The sequence below is a fragment of the Rhea americana genome, unplaced genomic scaffold (assembly GCF_003343005.1).
Source record: "Rhea americana isolate MKP2758 unplaced genomic scaffold, rheAme1 scaffold_151, whole genome shotgun sequence".
Lineage (NCBI taxonomy): Eukaryota > Metazoa > Chordata > Aves > Rheiformes > Rheidae > Rhea > Rhea americana.
Genome location: NW_028185606.1, coordinates 1,595,220 through 1,610,864, shown reverse-complemented (window position 1 = coordinate 1,610,864; position 15,645 = coordinate 1,595,220). Strand labels below are relative to the sequence as shown.

General features: G+C 37.3%; 1 protein-coding gene across 2 annotated transcripts in view; it reads right to left on the bottom strand.

The window, feature by feature from the left end:
- The window catches only part of DHX9 (DExH-box helicase 9), a 28,658-nt gene extending 13,032 nt beyond the window's left edge, over nucleotides 1-15,626 (bottom strand). For both annotated transcript variants that reach the window (XM_085299664.1, XM_085299665.1), the window contains exons 1-15: nucleotides 15,490-15,626; nucleotides 13,003-13,143; nucleotides 11,675-11,792; nucleotides 11,314-11,426; nucleotides 10,763-10,911; nucleotides 7,305-7,351; nucleotides 6,485-6,621; nucleotides 5,812-5,901; nucleotides 5,550-5,711; nucleotides 4,264-4,341; nucleotides 3,725-3,916; nucleotides 2,947-3,088; nucleotides 2,337-2,419; nucleotides 935-1,091; nucleotides 273-373 (exon numbers count right to left, since the gene is read on the bottom strand). In XM_085299664.1, coding sequence (XP_085155790.1) covers nucleotides 273-373; nucleotides 935-1,091; nucleotides 2,337-2,419; nucleotides 2,947-3,088; nucleotides 3,725-3,916; nucleotides 4,264-4,341; nucleotides 5,550-5,711; nucleotides 5,812-5,901; nucleotides 6,485-6,621; nucleotides 7,305-7,351; nucleotides 10,763-10,911; nucleotides 11,314-11,426; nucleotides 11,675-11,792; nucleotides 13,003-13,143; nucleotides 15,490-15,600 — 1,821 coding nt within the window. In that variant the 5' untranslated portion in view covers nucleotides 15,601-15,626. The remainder of the gene's footprint in view (nucleotides 1-272; nucleotides 374-934; nucleotides 1,092-2,336; nucleotides 2,420-2,946; nucleotides 3,089-3,724; nucleotides 3,917-4,263; nucleotides 4,342-5,549; nucleotides 5,712-5,811; nucleotides 5,902-6,484; nucleotides 6,622-7,304; nucleotides 7,352-10,762; nucleotides 10,912-11,313; nucleotides 11,427-11,674; nucleotides 11,793-13,002; nucleotides 13,144-15,489) is intronic.
- Nucleotides 15,627-15,645: the final 19 nt, after the last annotated feature.

Here is a 15,645-nt window from a genome sequence, read left to right as displayed (position 1 = left end):
ATAGACAACAACTTTACCTGCTACTCCATTATTGGAACAATGCACTTCCTCCTTTACATCACTCACTAACATCCTCAATAAATTTCTGCTTATTAATAAAGCTTATCAATTAGCCCTTATTACAGTGATCCTTGTTAAACAATGCTTTTTCAAAAACTTTTTGATCTCCTGTGTTTAGAGGGAAAAAAAAAAAAAACTACAGGTGCTTTAAACTAGAGCTACAGCCCTAACAAGCACTTGTTTATTTTTTAATACTGAAAAGTCAAACATACATCATCATCTTCACCACCTTCTTCATCCTTCTCTTTCTTCTTCTTATCCTTTGAAGGAGGAATGAACTGAGTCATTTGAATGCAATCTTCCAGAAAATACTCTGCAAGGACAAGTCATTAGTTGTCAAAGTGACCACTATAAGGCTGAATAAAGGAATACAACCCTTTTTACTATCACTTGAGATCCTTCCTAGTATGATCACAGTATTTCAGAAAATTGGTTTTAGAGCATGAAGTCAAAACTAGAGAAATCTCTGACTGTCAGCTTGGATTAGAATTTTTTATACCCTACTCCCTGTTCAATATACTTCCATGTAACTTTTACTGCTTTTTGGGGGGGCTCATTTAAAGCTACTTCCCTCATTCATAATAATACAGATAACCGATCTGAAAYATCACTAACTGGCTGTAATTATTCTCACCCTCCAAGGGAAAACATCCCAAGTGGTGGTGGGTTTTGTTTCGTTTTAAATTAAATGGTGTCGTGAAACTGTTTACTGTTACTGTCTACTTTGCCAGCCAGGTGCAAACTGTATCTGTAAGACACAAGGCAATCTAAATAAAATGCATACCTTGCTGTCCCCATATGCCTGCATATGACTTATTAAAAACAAAAGCACTTAAAAAAATAATTTAAAAAAAATGCTTAACCAATGATTTACCTTGAACRGGGAAGGTTCTACCAAAGACCTCAATGATAGGACAGTTGAAGAAGTATTCACAGAACATACTAGTATCAATGGTGGCAGACATGAGGATAACCCTGATTTCAGGATATGCCTGAACTACATCTCTCAGCACCACCAAAAGAAAGTCAGTCTGTTTAAAAAGAGAGTAAGAGTATTGTTAATTTCCTACTCATAGAAAGAAAATTTCCAAAGAGTCCATAAAGAACTGCATGGATGTGTAACCTTATCAAGCAGCACCTTTGCTGGATGAGAGAAGTAAAAACCATCTCAAAAATATTCCATAATCAGAAATAGTCATCAGTGCTTTATCTTGCAATATTGCAATTCTTGAGATAAGAGCATTTTAAGATTTCCAATACAAAGAGGAGTTTATTCTTTTATTAGAATTGAAGGAACTGAAGAAAAGCCTTCAAAAATAACTTTCTTTRCTCTTAACAAAACACTACAACCTAAGGTGTTTTTAAATATAAAGTAGTTATAGTTCAAAAATAAGTAAGAATGATTTGGTGCAACTGTATGAAAAGCTTTGAAGTTCTGTATAAAAATAGCATTTATTTAGTTTTGTCCTTCAGTTAAGTAGGCCCTTATTTCAACAGGTCAAGTTCCATTCTCATATGAAAATTTGAAAATGTATACAGTACATCATTAATATCATCTTAATATATTAAGAGATGGGTCAGAAAAATTGGAATTGCAATTCCATTCAGGTAAGTTCTCAGATTCTGTCAAAGCAAGCCTAAGCTTCACAGCAGGATTTAATGGTTTCTGTCACCCTTGGTGTGGCAAAGCTGAAAGATGTTTGGAAGAATCAAGGGGAATGCAACTGTCTTCAGTTTAATAAATTAAATGCAATCTCCCCAATTCTGTTTCCAACTTGTTGCATTTTTATGTCAAAACCAAATTTATTTAAACATACCACAGTCTAGATGGCAGCTTCTGTAAATACTACTGCTGTACCATTAAGATAATACAAAAAGGTCAGTAGAAAAAGCGGTGCAGAAAAAAAAAAGTGGAAAAAAAATTCATTGTTAACTGTTCCCTGAACCAATCCTGACTGTTGCATTCAGTGATGTCTCACTTTTGTTCAAAAAGTACTGGTATAATACTGCTCTATTTTCCAGAAAGTCTCAGGACATAGGAGACCCTAATGGGCAAAAGAGATAAGATAGCATTACCCAAGCTCTTGATCTCCTGATGAGGAAATAATTAATAGGAATTTTTAAAATCTCTTTACAGATGGAAGACTTGCATATACGGTATTCAGTAGAATGCACTATCTCCTTTTACATATGCACAATTACATAAGAACACATACAAAAGTAAAATAGCACAGAAGTATAGACAGAAATATGATCTAAATCACCAGGTAACTCACATTAATATCTCTCTCATGAATCTCATCAACAATAACGTGACTAATGCCACGGATCCCAGCCTCCAGCTTTCTCAGAAGAACACCTTAAGCAGACATAATAATTAGACGTTAACATAGGTAACAGCTCAATTTTTTTAATTTCAGATAAAACATCAAGAACAGTTTTACTATTTTAAAAAAGAAAAAAAARTAAGAATTATGCTAACTGTCCAACACATTTTACTACCTACTACCATATTTCCATCTGTACATGCAGCAGGTAGGTACAAAGTGTTACTACTAGAGTGATTCATTCTTCCTTCCCACCCACCACCACTTCCCTTTTTGCCTTTTTCTAAAAACAACAATATATACCAATTTCATCTCCTTAAGTGATTGTTAGAGTCATATTAGATCTATATTTATTATCAAACTTCCAATGAGCTGAAGACCAAACTGAACTATTTTCATCCTTCCTTGACAGAAAACCTTTTTCTAACCAAAAAAAATTTACATCTTTTACATAGATTTTCTGAAAAAAATTAATCTAATTGTGTTTCTGCTTTTGCTGCTAGCTCAAAGACTTCAGACTCATAAATCATAAGCTCCATACACAAAAAACACTACAGACCTACAGTGCAGAACATCAYGCTGGCATGTGGCCGAGGAAGCACRGATTCAAATCGTACGCTGTACCCACAGCTCTGCCCCGGTTGTTCTCCTCGCTCATATGACACGCGTTCTGCTACAGAAACTGCACTAATTCTCCGAGGCTGTGGGATGAAACAGTTTTTCCACAACTTCATCATTAAGTTTTACTAGCTTAACAGAACACCACCCACCACCACAAACACAAAAATAATTTATAAAAATTATAGGTGTCTTTTCCTAAGATTTCTTTGCACAATAGTCATTACAACTGTAGTATCTATAACAGCAAGCTTTTTCCTTCTGAAATGGTTGATTATGCACATACAATTACAGAGGAGGGATAGAAGGATATATGGAAACTACCACCTGGCATTTGCTGAATTCTTTCCCCTTAAAGATTCAATAATTTTTCACGTGTGCAAAACACCAGTCAGAGTATCTTATCCTATCCAGAGAATGTGAAAAAAATAACACTTCAAATGCAGATATATATAATGCYGAGATTTCTCACACGTATTGTTCTCCCAAGCCCTACCTGAAACACCACAAACCATTAGAAAGTAGTACAGGGAGCAATGGCATTCATGTCATAGTGAAGTAAAGCTCCGACTCCTACACATAGCACCGAGAAGGCAGCTTCTTCAAGCTTTTATGAATGATGTCCATGATGATGATCAGATTATCAGCACATCCTAATAGATTATTTCTAGTATCCAGTCATGAAACTTAAGCAGTTGCATATGTAAAGTGCTCCTTACCTGTGTCACTACTATACTGCATTCTGCAGCTCTGTTGTTTTTGATATATTCATCCAGTATGTATTGTGGAACTTGTGTGGTTTTGCCACAACCTGTGGCACCACGGATTACAACCACAGAATTGTGATGGATGGCATCCAGAATTTCATTTTCGAAATTCTTCACAGGTAGAGCCTCCCTCTCTCGCAGTATCTGGGGGAAGTGGGGAAAATCACATTTCCAATCAAGTCCAAGCATCAATCTGTTCTACGCCACCTGCTTACTTCTTCTCACTCCTCTACAGAGATTTCACTTACTCAAAGGAAAAATTTATCATATAAGCTATAGGTTATTCTAATTAGACTCATAAAACAGCAACAACATAGTTCCCACACCCATSCCAGTTTTTACTTAACCCACAGTAGCATCTAGTTCTTCTGAAAACTTGGCACATATTACTACCGAAATCTACAGTACTCCGCACTGTGCGTTACACTCAGCCTCTTTTGGAAGAGGCTAAGACTAGCACAAGCATGCCAAATTACAGGAAGAGCACTCACCCTTTGTAAYTCTTCATCTTGCTCCAACCGGTATACAAAATCATTTTTCAAATCCATGCTTATTTGCTCTGGAGTGACCTGCAAAGTAAAAACATTTTTTTGGAGACTTGTTTATGCTTTATTTAATTGTATCATAACTTTATTATAAAATCAGTCACACCAGTTCAGCAATTCCAAATAAAGGACAATGCCTTATATAACTCCCTGAAATAAGTTATGCAGATGAGCTGTCCTGTTTTGTTCATTAGTGTGTTGAAATTAAATGGCCATCCTCAGAAGTTTTTCAGAAAGACCCCAGAAACTGAAAAAGCCAAAGATACTCAGATATTGAGATACTCAGATCACCACTGAGACAGCAGGTTTTTTTAACGTAAGGAATAAGATAATGTAAGTACATTACTACTCACACAACAGTAGTTGAAAAGTGAAAACTGATAGGAGAGAAAAATTTATCTGATAAATTCAACTAAGAAAGAATTTTAAAGAAATTTTCACATTTGCTACCAAAGGGCTGACTTGTTTTACTAAAAGGAAATTAGCTGTACCATAACTAGCAAGTAGAAATCCTAAAAAGACGTGAAGCTAGCTCCCTTTGCGATGTCAGTAAATATATTCRTTATCCATTTTAAGTAGCAACTCAGTTTTACTAAGCTCGATATTTTAAATTGAAACCTAAATGAACAATGTTAAACAAAAATCATTCGTGGGAAAACCTTCAGAGGAAAAAAATGTATTAAATTGTTATTTTGGTCATAAGTACTCTGCTCCCCTGTAGTAGGAAACTGAAGTTCCTGTCCTGAGACTCTTTGCTGACTAGGTTATGCTGGTGGCCAAATTCAGCCTGTTGTACTTGGCACCATACTATTTCTTCTCTTCTTCCTCATTTTACAATACCACGTTTCTGTTCTTTTAATCATCCTGTAGTGAATGGGACTAGAAACAATGAAAAAGCAAGCAGTCATGTTATGCAGCAACAGCACTCGGAACACTTTCTCCTTCCAAATACGGAARGATGGGATTTAATGGCTGCACGATAGCAGGCAAAAAATAAACAAACAAAGCAAAGAATTGGAAMATCCAGGACACTGCTGCTTAAGGGCCTAACAAAACATGAATTAAATACAAAGAATTCCTATCAGTGAAAGGAGTCCTTCCCTCCAGGTCAAGAAGGGAAGAAGTTTTATTTTCTCTTTTGGAACAGCTCAAAAGAAAGTCTGAGGAAAAGAGCATTCAAAAGTCCCAAAAGCAAGAAAACAAAAAACAAGTCAATTTTTGAGCTGTCTTACATTAGCCAGAGGACCCTCATCAATATTGCAGCTGGTCCAAGGGTTCCAGTTGGGCTGAGGTGGTGACCATGGAACAACTCCCATTTGACTTTGCTTCTGGGATGGTTCAAAATGTGCCAGCTTTCCAATGTTAATCAGAACTGGATTCCTGGGATCTTCAGGCTATGCTTCCATAAGCAAGGTAGGCAGAGAAAGACAAAGGCATTAAACAAGCAGGCCTGGTGTTACATACTGGAGTGAAGTATCTGAACCACACACTCACCCGTGGGACAGTCTCCAGAGACAGCTCCCGTACAATGTTTTGCAGCTGATTTTCTAAGTCAGAAGAGATCGATACTTCATAGGGTTCCACCTATTAMGTGGAATATTATTAAATATTTTAAAACTACACGTAGGTATACACAAAAATACAGACAATGAAAGTAAGAACTGCAGACTATTAGAGWGTATACTGAACCAGCAAATAGTTCCTAGCACAACAAGGCAGAACAACATCATCRGTTCAAAACTCACATTCTTAAAACATTTTGCCAACTTCCGGCCCAACAAGAATCTGTAGAATAGTTTTAAATGTCTGAGTTTAACTGAACAAAAAAATGCCAAATGTTCCAGAGAACTGTATGTAGCACAAACAAAACTTTAAGCTTCTGGAAAATAYATACTGATAAAAGCATTTGTTGCAAGTCCTATTTCATCTAACATGCTATCAAATTCCTCTACTGATCCATTCACATACACACTAAGTTGTATTTCTGATACATATTACTGGCCAGACCTAAAATTGGTCACTTGTCCAAAGAATCAAAATGACTTATTAACTTCGTATCTCTTAAATATCGAGTGTAAACACTCACTCACTCCCTCATCATTCTAAGAGGGTGCTTGTACRTCACTAAAACAAAAGCAACAATTTCTGGTCCTTCTGTCAGACTCACCGATTCTCCTTCCTTCTTCTTTGTCTGTCCAGAATAAGGTTCTATGACACCAAGATGGTAGAGTTGTCTAACTAARGAAAGGGCACAAGACTGTGCTGCCAGCTTTTTGTTTGATCCATGCTCGCGACCGAAGATCCCTGCAGCACACAGAGCTTAGAGTGGCAGTGGCTGATGATGCAAACAGCTTCCACAGAGATACTACTACGATGGCCTTTGTGATTGTTCACACAGGCCAGATTTCATGGAGAGTCCCAACTCTTGATAAATCCAGAGTTCCAATATAAAATTCAACAAGGTTCATTTATCAGTTGACTCACATTAGCTACATAATGTTGTTTACCGACTTTCTGAGGAAATTCTGTAGTTAATAAAGGATACTTTGAGGTCTTTTCTGCCTACAGTATCTAAGGAAGTATGATTATCCTATACYAACCAACACCATCATATAAGCTTTTCTGCAATCTCAAAATAAATAGATACTATGCAAGCAAACCTACTGGAAACACATTAGACACTTGCATTTCTAAGACATGTGAAGGACAAGTTACCAAGACAAACAAAAACTACCATAACTCTTAGGCATTTCTCTGCGCTCAGAGGAAAGRTTAGTGGAAGCACAGAATAGACAAGGAGTAGAATGCAACGAACAACAGCACACAGAAAAGATTTCAGATCAGGAAACAAACATGAGCCTTCATGTGTGAAAGTGAACATGTAACTCCAACACCTAACTACAAGAATCCATACACAAGGGTTCTACCTGCTTCTCTGCACCAATGCCAATCATTTGCTAAGACAAAAAATAGAGAGAAACACTTACTTCTGCCCAGTTGTTTTACATAAATGTTCATTTCTGCAATAAAACTCCTGTAAAAGAAAGAACAAACACAAGGGCTACAATTACCAAGAATAGCTGAAATCGACCCTGCAAAATAGCCACTCTCCAGTTATTTTAGGCAAAGCACAAAACTCAACAATATTTTCTTACTTAATCCTTAAAGAAAAATGGTTTTATCATTTTAAATGTCTTTTGTTTTCCTCTGAATAGTATTTTGAGAAATGAAACCTCAAGCAAAAGACGTGTTCTTGAGTACTCAGAGATTTCCAATTCATCAGCGACTGGGGTAAAATATTAGTGATTGTGTCCGTTTAACCTCAAGTTAGAACGTAACAAACTTGCTATCAATATAATCAGTAGATCTGTTAAGAAACCTGCAAATACTACTGTTCAGCATTGAAATTTAAAGCCACATATTAGGAAATACGCTCCAAACTCTCTGAGACAACGATTATAAAGCCTATAGCTTGTTAATGTAATATGGGCCAAAGTTAATAAATTCCATTAGGAACCTGGGTTAATTAACTTGGATGCAACACTTGCTACAGCTACTCTTTTTCTACATTGTAGTTGCCACATATTTGGTCTGCACAGAGCACAGACAAAACTAAATCAGGTCATTTTGTCAAAGACTATGTTGGAAGTATCCGCATAGAAGGAGATTCAGCATCTGCATATTTTAAATTTCTTGAAGCCCTTAGTTCCATCTCCAGGAACTCAGTGAAAAGTAACTGCGTGCAGCTTAAGTAATAGTTTGCCCAGTAGCCCTGCAGCAAATTCATTTAATAGTCTACTGGTACATTTATTAGGCTTAAAGGAGTTAGAAAGCCATATGCCAATAATGGATGATGGAAAATAAAACCATGTTTTAGAAGTCACAAAAGCTAAGCACATATTTGTACAGATTGAAAATTAAAGCCAAGTTCTTSTAAGATTGTATTTAAACTTGCAAACATGATTCAAGATGTGTGACTGGACTTAATCAGACGTAGCTCCTCTTTGAAAACTATGGCACTGGTACTTCCACAGCTGCAGGCAAAACCTTGCAGCTGTGTCCTTGATTTCTTGCTGTAAATAGAAGAAAAGGTTAGGTGTTAAAACCCCTTCCTTTACTACTAGTGAACTGACCTTCATGCACAGTGGCTTCACGGATCAAAGGCCACTGGCTTTCAGGGACACAACAGCCAATTAAGGCATCGATGCCAGTATGTTTCTCAGCCAGGCCTACAGTCAGCATTCAATCTCATTCTCCTCCACCTAAGGGGAGAACAGCGACACCAAAATCAGTTTACAATAGAGTCCCATGAGATTGCTTAGTACAGCCTAAGCAGCCCATGTATGAACAAACACAGATCTCTGGTGTCGCCCACTGCTACCATCTTCACATGACAGAAGGAGGCAAAGGCATCCCATGCTACTAAAGGAATCCCAAAAGAGAAAAGTCACATTCCATCCCTTAATATTTAGTTCACAGTTTGTATTAGGAGAACCATACCCATATATACAATTATACTCTTCTTTCAAAATTGAAACAAACTTTCCAATTCCAAATTCTTCTACTATTACCAAGTTCTTATACCTACTCACTGTGATCCACTGAAAACAAAAAAAAATACATTTCTCCTTTAAAAAATTGGGACTAAGACTGACACTTTTCTTATGAAGACTATTACTATATTAAAAAAAAATCACACTGGCAATATGAATGAGAACTGGTTATTTCTAATCTATATACATATATATGTGTATATATGTGTGTGTGTGTGTGTGTGTGTATGTATGTATGTATGTATGTATGTATATAAAAAACACTCTCCTCAAAACTCCAAAAACATCCAAAATTATTCCTCTTATATTATATGTACCAAAAGGATTAAATCTGGTAGAAAGGTTTCTATCTTTTGCCTTCTGCCAGAGAAATGCTAGGACACATTAGGATTGTTTTCTACTTATCTGATCAGCTGCAGGAGATTTTTTACAGTTCCCCCTTCTGTCATTTCTTCAGGAGTAATTCACACGAGCTTTCCTGGGTGTAATGAATACTACACCCTGAAATGCTCTCCAGATGTACAGTTAGCAGGCTGAGAAACATACTGTCACCAGTRGCCACCTCATTCTGCTTAAGAATATGCATAGTAAATATATGGATTTTGACGCTTATACTTGCAGAAAACCTATCAAAATGAACTACAATCTGCAAACTATAGAATAAAAGAAGTGCTCAAGCATAACACCTGGAACAGACATGTATTAAGTTCCTAGTACTGTACAAGCTATTTTTTGTGCTGTTCATTCAAGGGAGAGAAATGCCCTTGCTTTAAGATGTAAATGGAGATGAAGCGACCAGGAGTTAAATTTTAAATGAGAATTCAGAACTTTGTCACCAATATACATATTTTAAATGCCTTAAATGATTAGGAGACGCAAACACAAAAGCATACCAGAAGCCTGGTATATATTCCAAGCAAATCTCTCATGCCAGATGATAATGAGAAAACTCACTTGTCTTTCTAAAAAATAACTGTCATAGAGAACAAATTTATATAAAAATAAAAAAATAAATCCAGCAGCAGCATGACATTACTTCTGAGCACAGCGCATAATTATTTCACATGAATTAACACAAGGTCCCAAAGTTTTGATTTTTAAAGACTATTCCAAATGGGGCTAAAAGTTCAAAAAATGTAATTTCTTTGTGCATTATTTTCACTTGGGAGAAGCACATGCAGATTTTCAGTTCACTTACACCCTGCTGATGGAACAGGCAGAAAGTCAAAAAGGATTCAACTGGTTTCAACTGAAATTTAACACCCCCAAAACTCCTGCAGGAAGATCACTTTGATTTTGCCAAATTCATGTTTTCCAGTAGAAGATTCTGCTGAAAAACGTTAACCATAATAGAAATAAGATGCCCCTGAAGTACACTTCCAGCTAAGCAAGTGTAAGCTATACTTAAGATTTACTCAAATTGTACAAAAGAAACTGCAGTTACACAAGCAACCACTGCAAGCAGTTCAGCACTCCCTCCATTCAAACTGATCTATCAGTTGTTAGCTAGGTCACAGCAATCGTCATAAAAGCAACATATCCATGAAAAACATCAGATAAAGATTTCTTCAGAGTTACTCAGATCTCAGCACCAACACTCATCACTCCTATTTCAAGATTTAGGGATGTTACAACTCTGAAACTGCATTAAACAGTCTACAAAGCAAGTCAGAGGCACTGAAATGAAGAGAAAAAAAAATATGGAAATGAATGTGGTTACACCTTTCTCCTATCAAGGACTTCGATTACTATCTTTCAAACTTTGTTGGCCATGGTAAAGAATACCACTTTCTCACATAGAACTGCAGAGTACTACAAGTAAATGTGTTAGATACTATCACCAAAACTATTTCTAACCCTTAATATATAGAAGGTGACTCAAACTACCAGACCTGTTGTGATCAGGCCCCACTTGAGTGTATTTATATTCTCCCTGAATCTTCTCCTTTTGGAAAAACTGGTTCAGACGTGCCTTAGCATTTTCCAAGGTCCAATTCCCATGAAGACCAGCATTTAAGTCCACTTCTTCTGACTCCAAGGTCTAATATTAAAAGAAACATTTCATTTATTGGTTTCTATTAAATTTCAATTCTAAACTTGTTATAACAAGTCTTTGAAATAATTTGTCTAGATACTGTAAATTAGTTAAGACTTCTTTACAGAAAATGCTAAGAAGCCTTCAGTATTTCCTAATTTTTGCAACAAACGTCTATACAAATAATCTGATATTCACAGCATCCAGAATGATCTATTTCAGCTTAAATAAATTAACTTTGTTAAAAGTCAGTGGGTACATCTTCAACTGAAGTTAAAACCAAGAGCAAAATATCAAATGAAAATTGCAAACCTGACTATAAACGTTGGTAACAAAATAAATGAAGCAAAAGACATCTATTTAAGAACTAAAGCAAAGGCAAATAGAATATAGAATAGAATGACTTACTGCCTGCACTTCTTGTTCCTCTTTCCTCGAATAGTAATCTTTCAAATTTGCTCCCCGATCCCACTGAGCTCCACCATAGCCAGAGCTTCCAGGTGCTGCCCCTGGGTCATTATCTACCAGAGAAAAAAACAAAAAGTGTCTTTCCTCCAAATCACATTCTTGGCAATGGAGAAGTATTGCCTGGCAATCTCAATAGGACACGAATGCTCCCTCAGAGCTCACATGGTTATTCACACCTCTGCCTCAAAACTACAACAACTTCTGTCTTCTGTGTGCAGAATTATGACACCTGAAAAAAAAATAAATCTATATACACACATTAGATCCACATACATCTAAATTCTAGTTTTCACAGACTTACCTATCTCAGCCTTTAGAATCAAATGTGGTGGAAGAGGTCCACCCAAAGCAGAACTGGAACCAGTAACATCTCTAGCTTCTCCATGCATCGGCCCATCAGGGGTATCACCACCTGCTGGCTACAGAAAAAAACAAAGGGAAATACCAGCACCTTTATACAGAAGAGTCTTTTTAGTAGTTAGCTAGMTAATCTTAGGCAGCATAAAGAGCTCATGCATCATTGTGCAATAGCAACTGCCAAAGCTCCTCTTTAAACATGAAAGGAATATGATTGTTGAATATTTGGCTTTTGTGGGTGTTGTTTAATTGGATTTTCAACCAACCAACAAACAGCCCTGACTTAAAGTTCAGCAGTTACAAAACCAATTGCTTGAGCATCCAGGGAAAAATAACAGATATGGTCTACATCTTATATCCAAAGTAACTCATATAGATATTATGAACATACAAAAAAACTGTAGGAAAACATATTATGCCCTTAGTAAATAACAAAATTGCAGTTATCTACATAATTTGAATTCTTCCCTTTTTGAAATGCATGTATTTAACTAACCAATCACAAGGCACAGAACATACTATCCCCATTTAAGATCTAGCTACGCAACACCATGCATCACCATGAAACTAACAACACAAACGAGATAGGTCTTGTTACCAYAGGGCTTCACCTTGGCTTAGAGACAAAGCAAGCACTGCTCTAACACAGGTAACTGCTTTGACTATTTAAACTAATTACTTAATGTTATACAGATGTACTTGTAATGAGACACTGGAAACAAAGCATTCACTTCTCAACATTTACCATGTAGCTCTATGCTTTATTTATTGTACACTGCAACTACTGTAAAGATAGAATTATCTTCCTCCTCAGCTTTTATGTGATACTCATTACAGTGAAACTTGCATGGCTCATAAAACACCACAGAGAGCAGTGATTCTATTTCACACATGAAGAGCTAGTGTATAAAGTGTTTAAAATTTTAAAAATATTCAAATTTTCAGTGTCTGCTTTGAAGCACCTTTGTTGTTTTTGTTTCGTTTTTAAGTACACAACATTATATATCATATGACGCATTTAACACAGAACTCCCAGCATCAGGTGTAAGTACTCAGCACTTTTAACATCAGGCTGTACCTCACAGGAACTCTGAAGTCTGCCTCATTAACTAGGCAGACTAGCTCGTATATATTTTAGCTTTCCAAGGCAGAAGTCCCACAGATTCAGTCTTCTTCACTGCATGTGGGTGCCAAACTGAACTCCAGGAATGAAGTACACCCAGACGCACTGCATCACAATTAGTCTTTGGCATGGAGAAAGCAGCAGCTTACCCCAAAAGTAGRAATTTCTTCACTCTTCATTTCATTCACTCGAACCAAGTAATTGACAAAGTCTCGAGCAGCGTTGCTCTGCGCATCTTTCTTGTTAGTGGAATTGCCCATGCCAATGTAGTTAAAGCCTTCCACTCTAACCTGCAAATTAAAACGTAGATCTGCAGTAAGCACAAGTRAAAGCGTCTCGAAAAGGCAAAGTTATTTTTTCTATAGCTCTTCAAGGTATAACTTGTGGCCAGATTTTTTTTTTAATCTATTAAAGAAAATGTCAACAGTCCATTCTCAGAGAATGAGTATTTCCCAAAACCTTGTTGAAGAAAATGAATTAGTGTAGAAATGGACACTTCCAGCAAGTAGCAGCAAACTCTCCTCAGGTTCACCCTCCTCGGCCTTTAACCCAGTCTATCTCAAACAACAGGGACAGAACCAAGCTTGTGTTGTCTACTGTAGTTCCCTGTTATTATAGGCAGCAAATCATTATGCATTTCATAAACTGAGAACAATTTAAAGCAGCATCTTTCTATTCCTGCTAGTTTATCTGAGAAGCTGCTACAAAATTTGAGTACACAGAAGAAACCTTTTTGGCATTCCGAATTAATCRGACATTTTACAGCTAYTTTTCTGCAACCACTGCCCTTCCTCTTAAGCAGTTATTTTCCATCCTTATATATTTACACTTAGTTACCTCATTTCATCTGAGCTTCATTTGGATATAGACATTATGTACTTCTGATTTCCACTCCTCACTCTCAAAGTGAACACAACTGCATATAACGTTCCAGTAAGCCCCAACTAGAGTCCTGTACAACAGCACAGATTCTAGATTACATTTATCTTTCAGTGCTGAATTACATTAGTAGATAATTCTCATTTTCTCATCAAAAACACATTCAGATAGCACTCTGCTTAAAAAGTTTCCAGCCTGCAACACTGACAATCAGCTTGGATTTACAACCACAGATCACATTAGGAAACTAACAGAGCAGTTATCTATCCATTCAGCTCTTACATTTCTACAGACACTTGCAGGGTATCAGCATTCAAGACACAGAACAGTTTAGCAATACAACCATACATACAATCACTTTGCCTGAACAATTATTAAAGACCAACATGTTACTTTACCTGTTTTCCCACAGAAATAAAATGTTAAGAAGTACTTTCAAAATAAGAGCAGCAGCAACAGCTCACTACTCCCTGCTGACACCCACTCCGTGAGTAGGCACTTTGCTGCTGTCCAAAGAGGTTTTGCCTCATCACTAATTTCACAAAACTTTAAGATTTTTCATATAGAAGTGCAGCGCAAATTCAGATTTGTGGAGTAAAATACTCTTTCTGCATGAAACAGAAATCTGTACGTAGCTGTTACAAGAAAAGAAAAGCACCTACATATCAGGAAGGACAATACAAAGATCCTCAGTCTGATAACAAGCAGTATATATTCAAAGGTGGGGAAATAAAAGAACATAATCATTAGCCTCTMTAGCAGGTTCTGCCAGAAAATTGAGAAGTCCAACAGATTTGGAAGTGCTCAGACACTCTTAGAGGTACTTTTAAAGATCCTACACAACTACTGATTCTGGGTGACAACAGGGATGCCAAGCAATAATCACTTCCATACAGCACCCATTCATTTGGGGTCACAGCATTCCCTCAAATCTTGACACGCTGTTCAGCCTCAATTACAGTATCAGCAATACTGGTCTAATACTACTGTGCTGCTCAGTTTTGCTATAGGGTTTTCCAGGATCAATGCAAGGGGGAAGGAAGGGTATAATGATAAATTCAGTGTATTTAGTCCAAATCTACGATTTTTATTTATAACTAACCCACTCTTTATGGTGTTGGGTTTAGCATTAACTCCTTCTTGAGGACAATTTGAATTTTAAGTTCTCTGGTGGAGCACTCAGCACTTCAACAGCCACGTGCAGAGCAATACTGTAACAGCACACAGACTAGAAGCCAAGGTAATAGGATTTTCTTTCAATACAGCAGATGATCAAAATTCTTTTGGGTCACGTGTGGATACAAGTGTAAACGCGCACATTCACTTTAAAGCAATAATTCTTTTTTATTGTAAGAACTTTTACCAGGTTACTTTATGTTCACAAGCCAATTCAGCACATTTTAAACCTACACATGAGAAATTTAAACCTGCAATCACCCATTTGAACTTTAAATTTGCAATTACCTTCRAACACTGCACGAGCTAAGTGAACAGGTGTCTGGATATGCTAAGTTTAAAACTTCCAAGCTTTCATGCATCAGGGCCTTCTTTAAATTGTCACTATACCTTCACTTCAAGCGCCTCTTGTTATGCACCAAGGAATACTGTACATTTGTACAGGGCCTTTATACACACACAGTCTCGGGATGCCTCTTCACTGCTAGCTGTACCACTCTGTTCAGAAAACCCGCTAGCTCAGAGAGCCCCCTCCCAGAGAGGCCCCGCACGGCCCGGCCCGGCCCGGCCCGGCCCCGCACCTCGCACAGGAACTTCTGCCGGTTCTTGGTGCCCGCCGCGCGGATCTCGTAGGCCGGCGTCACCTTCCTCTTGCCGCACCAGGCGTACAGGAAGTTCTTCACGTCGCCCATGGCGCGGGCTGCGGCCGCCGCAGCCGTTAACGGTCTTCGGGGGGA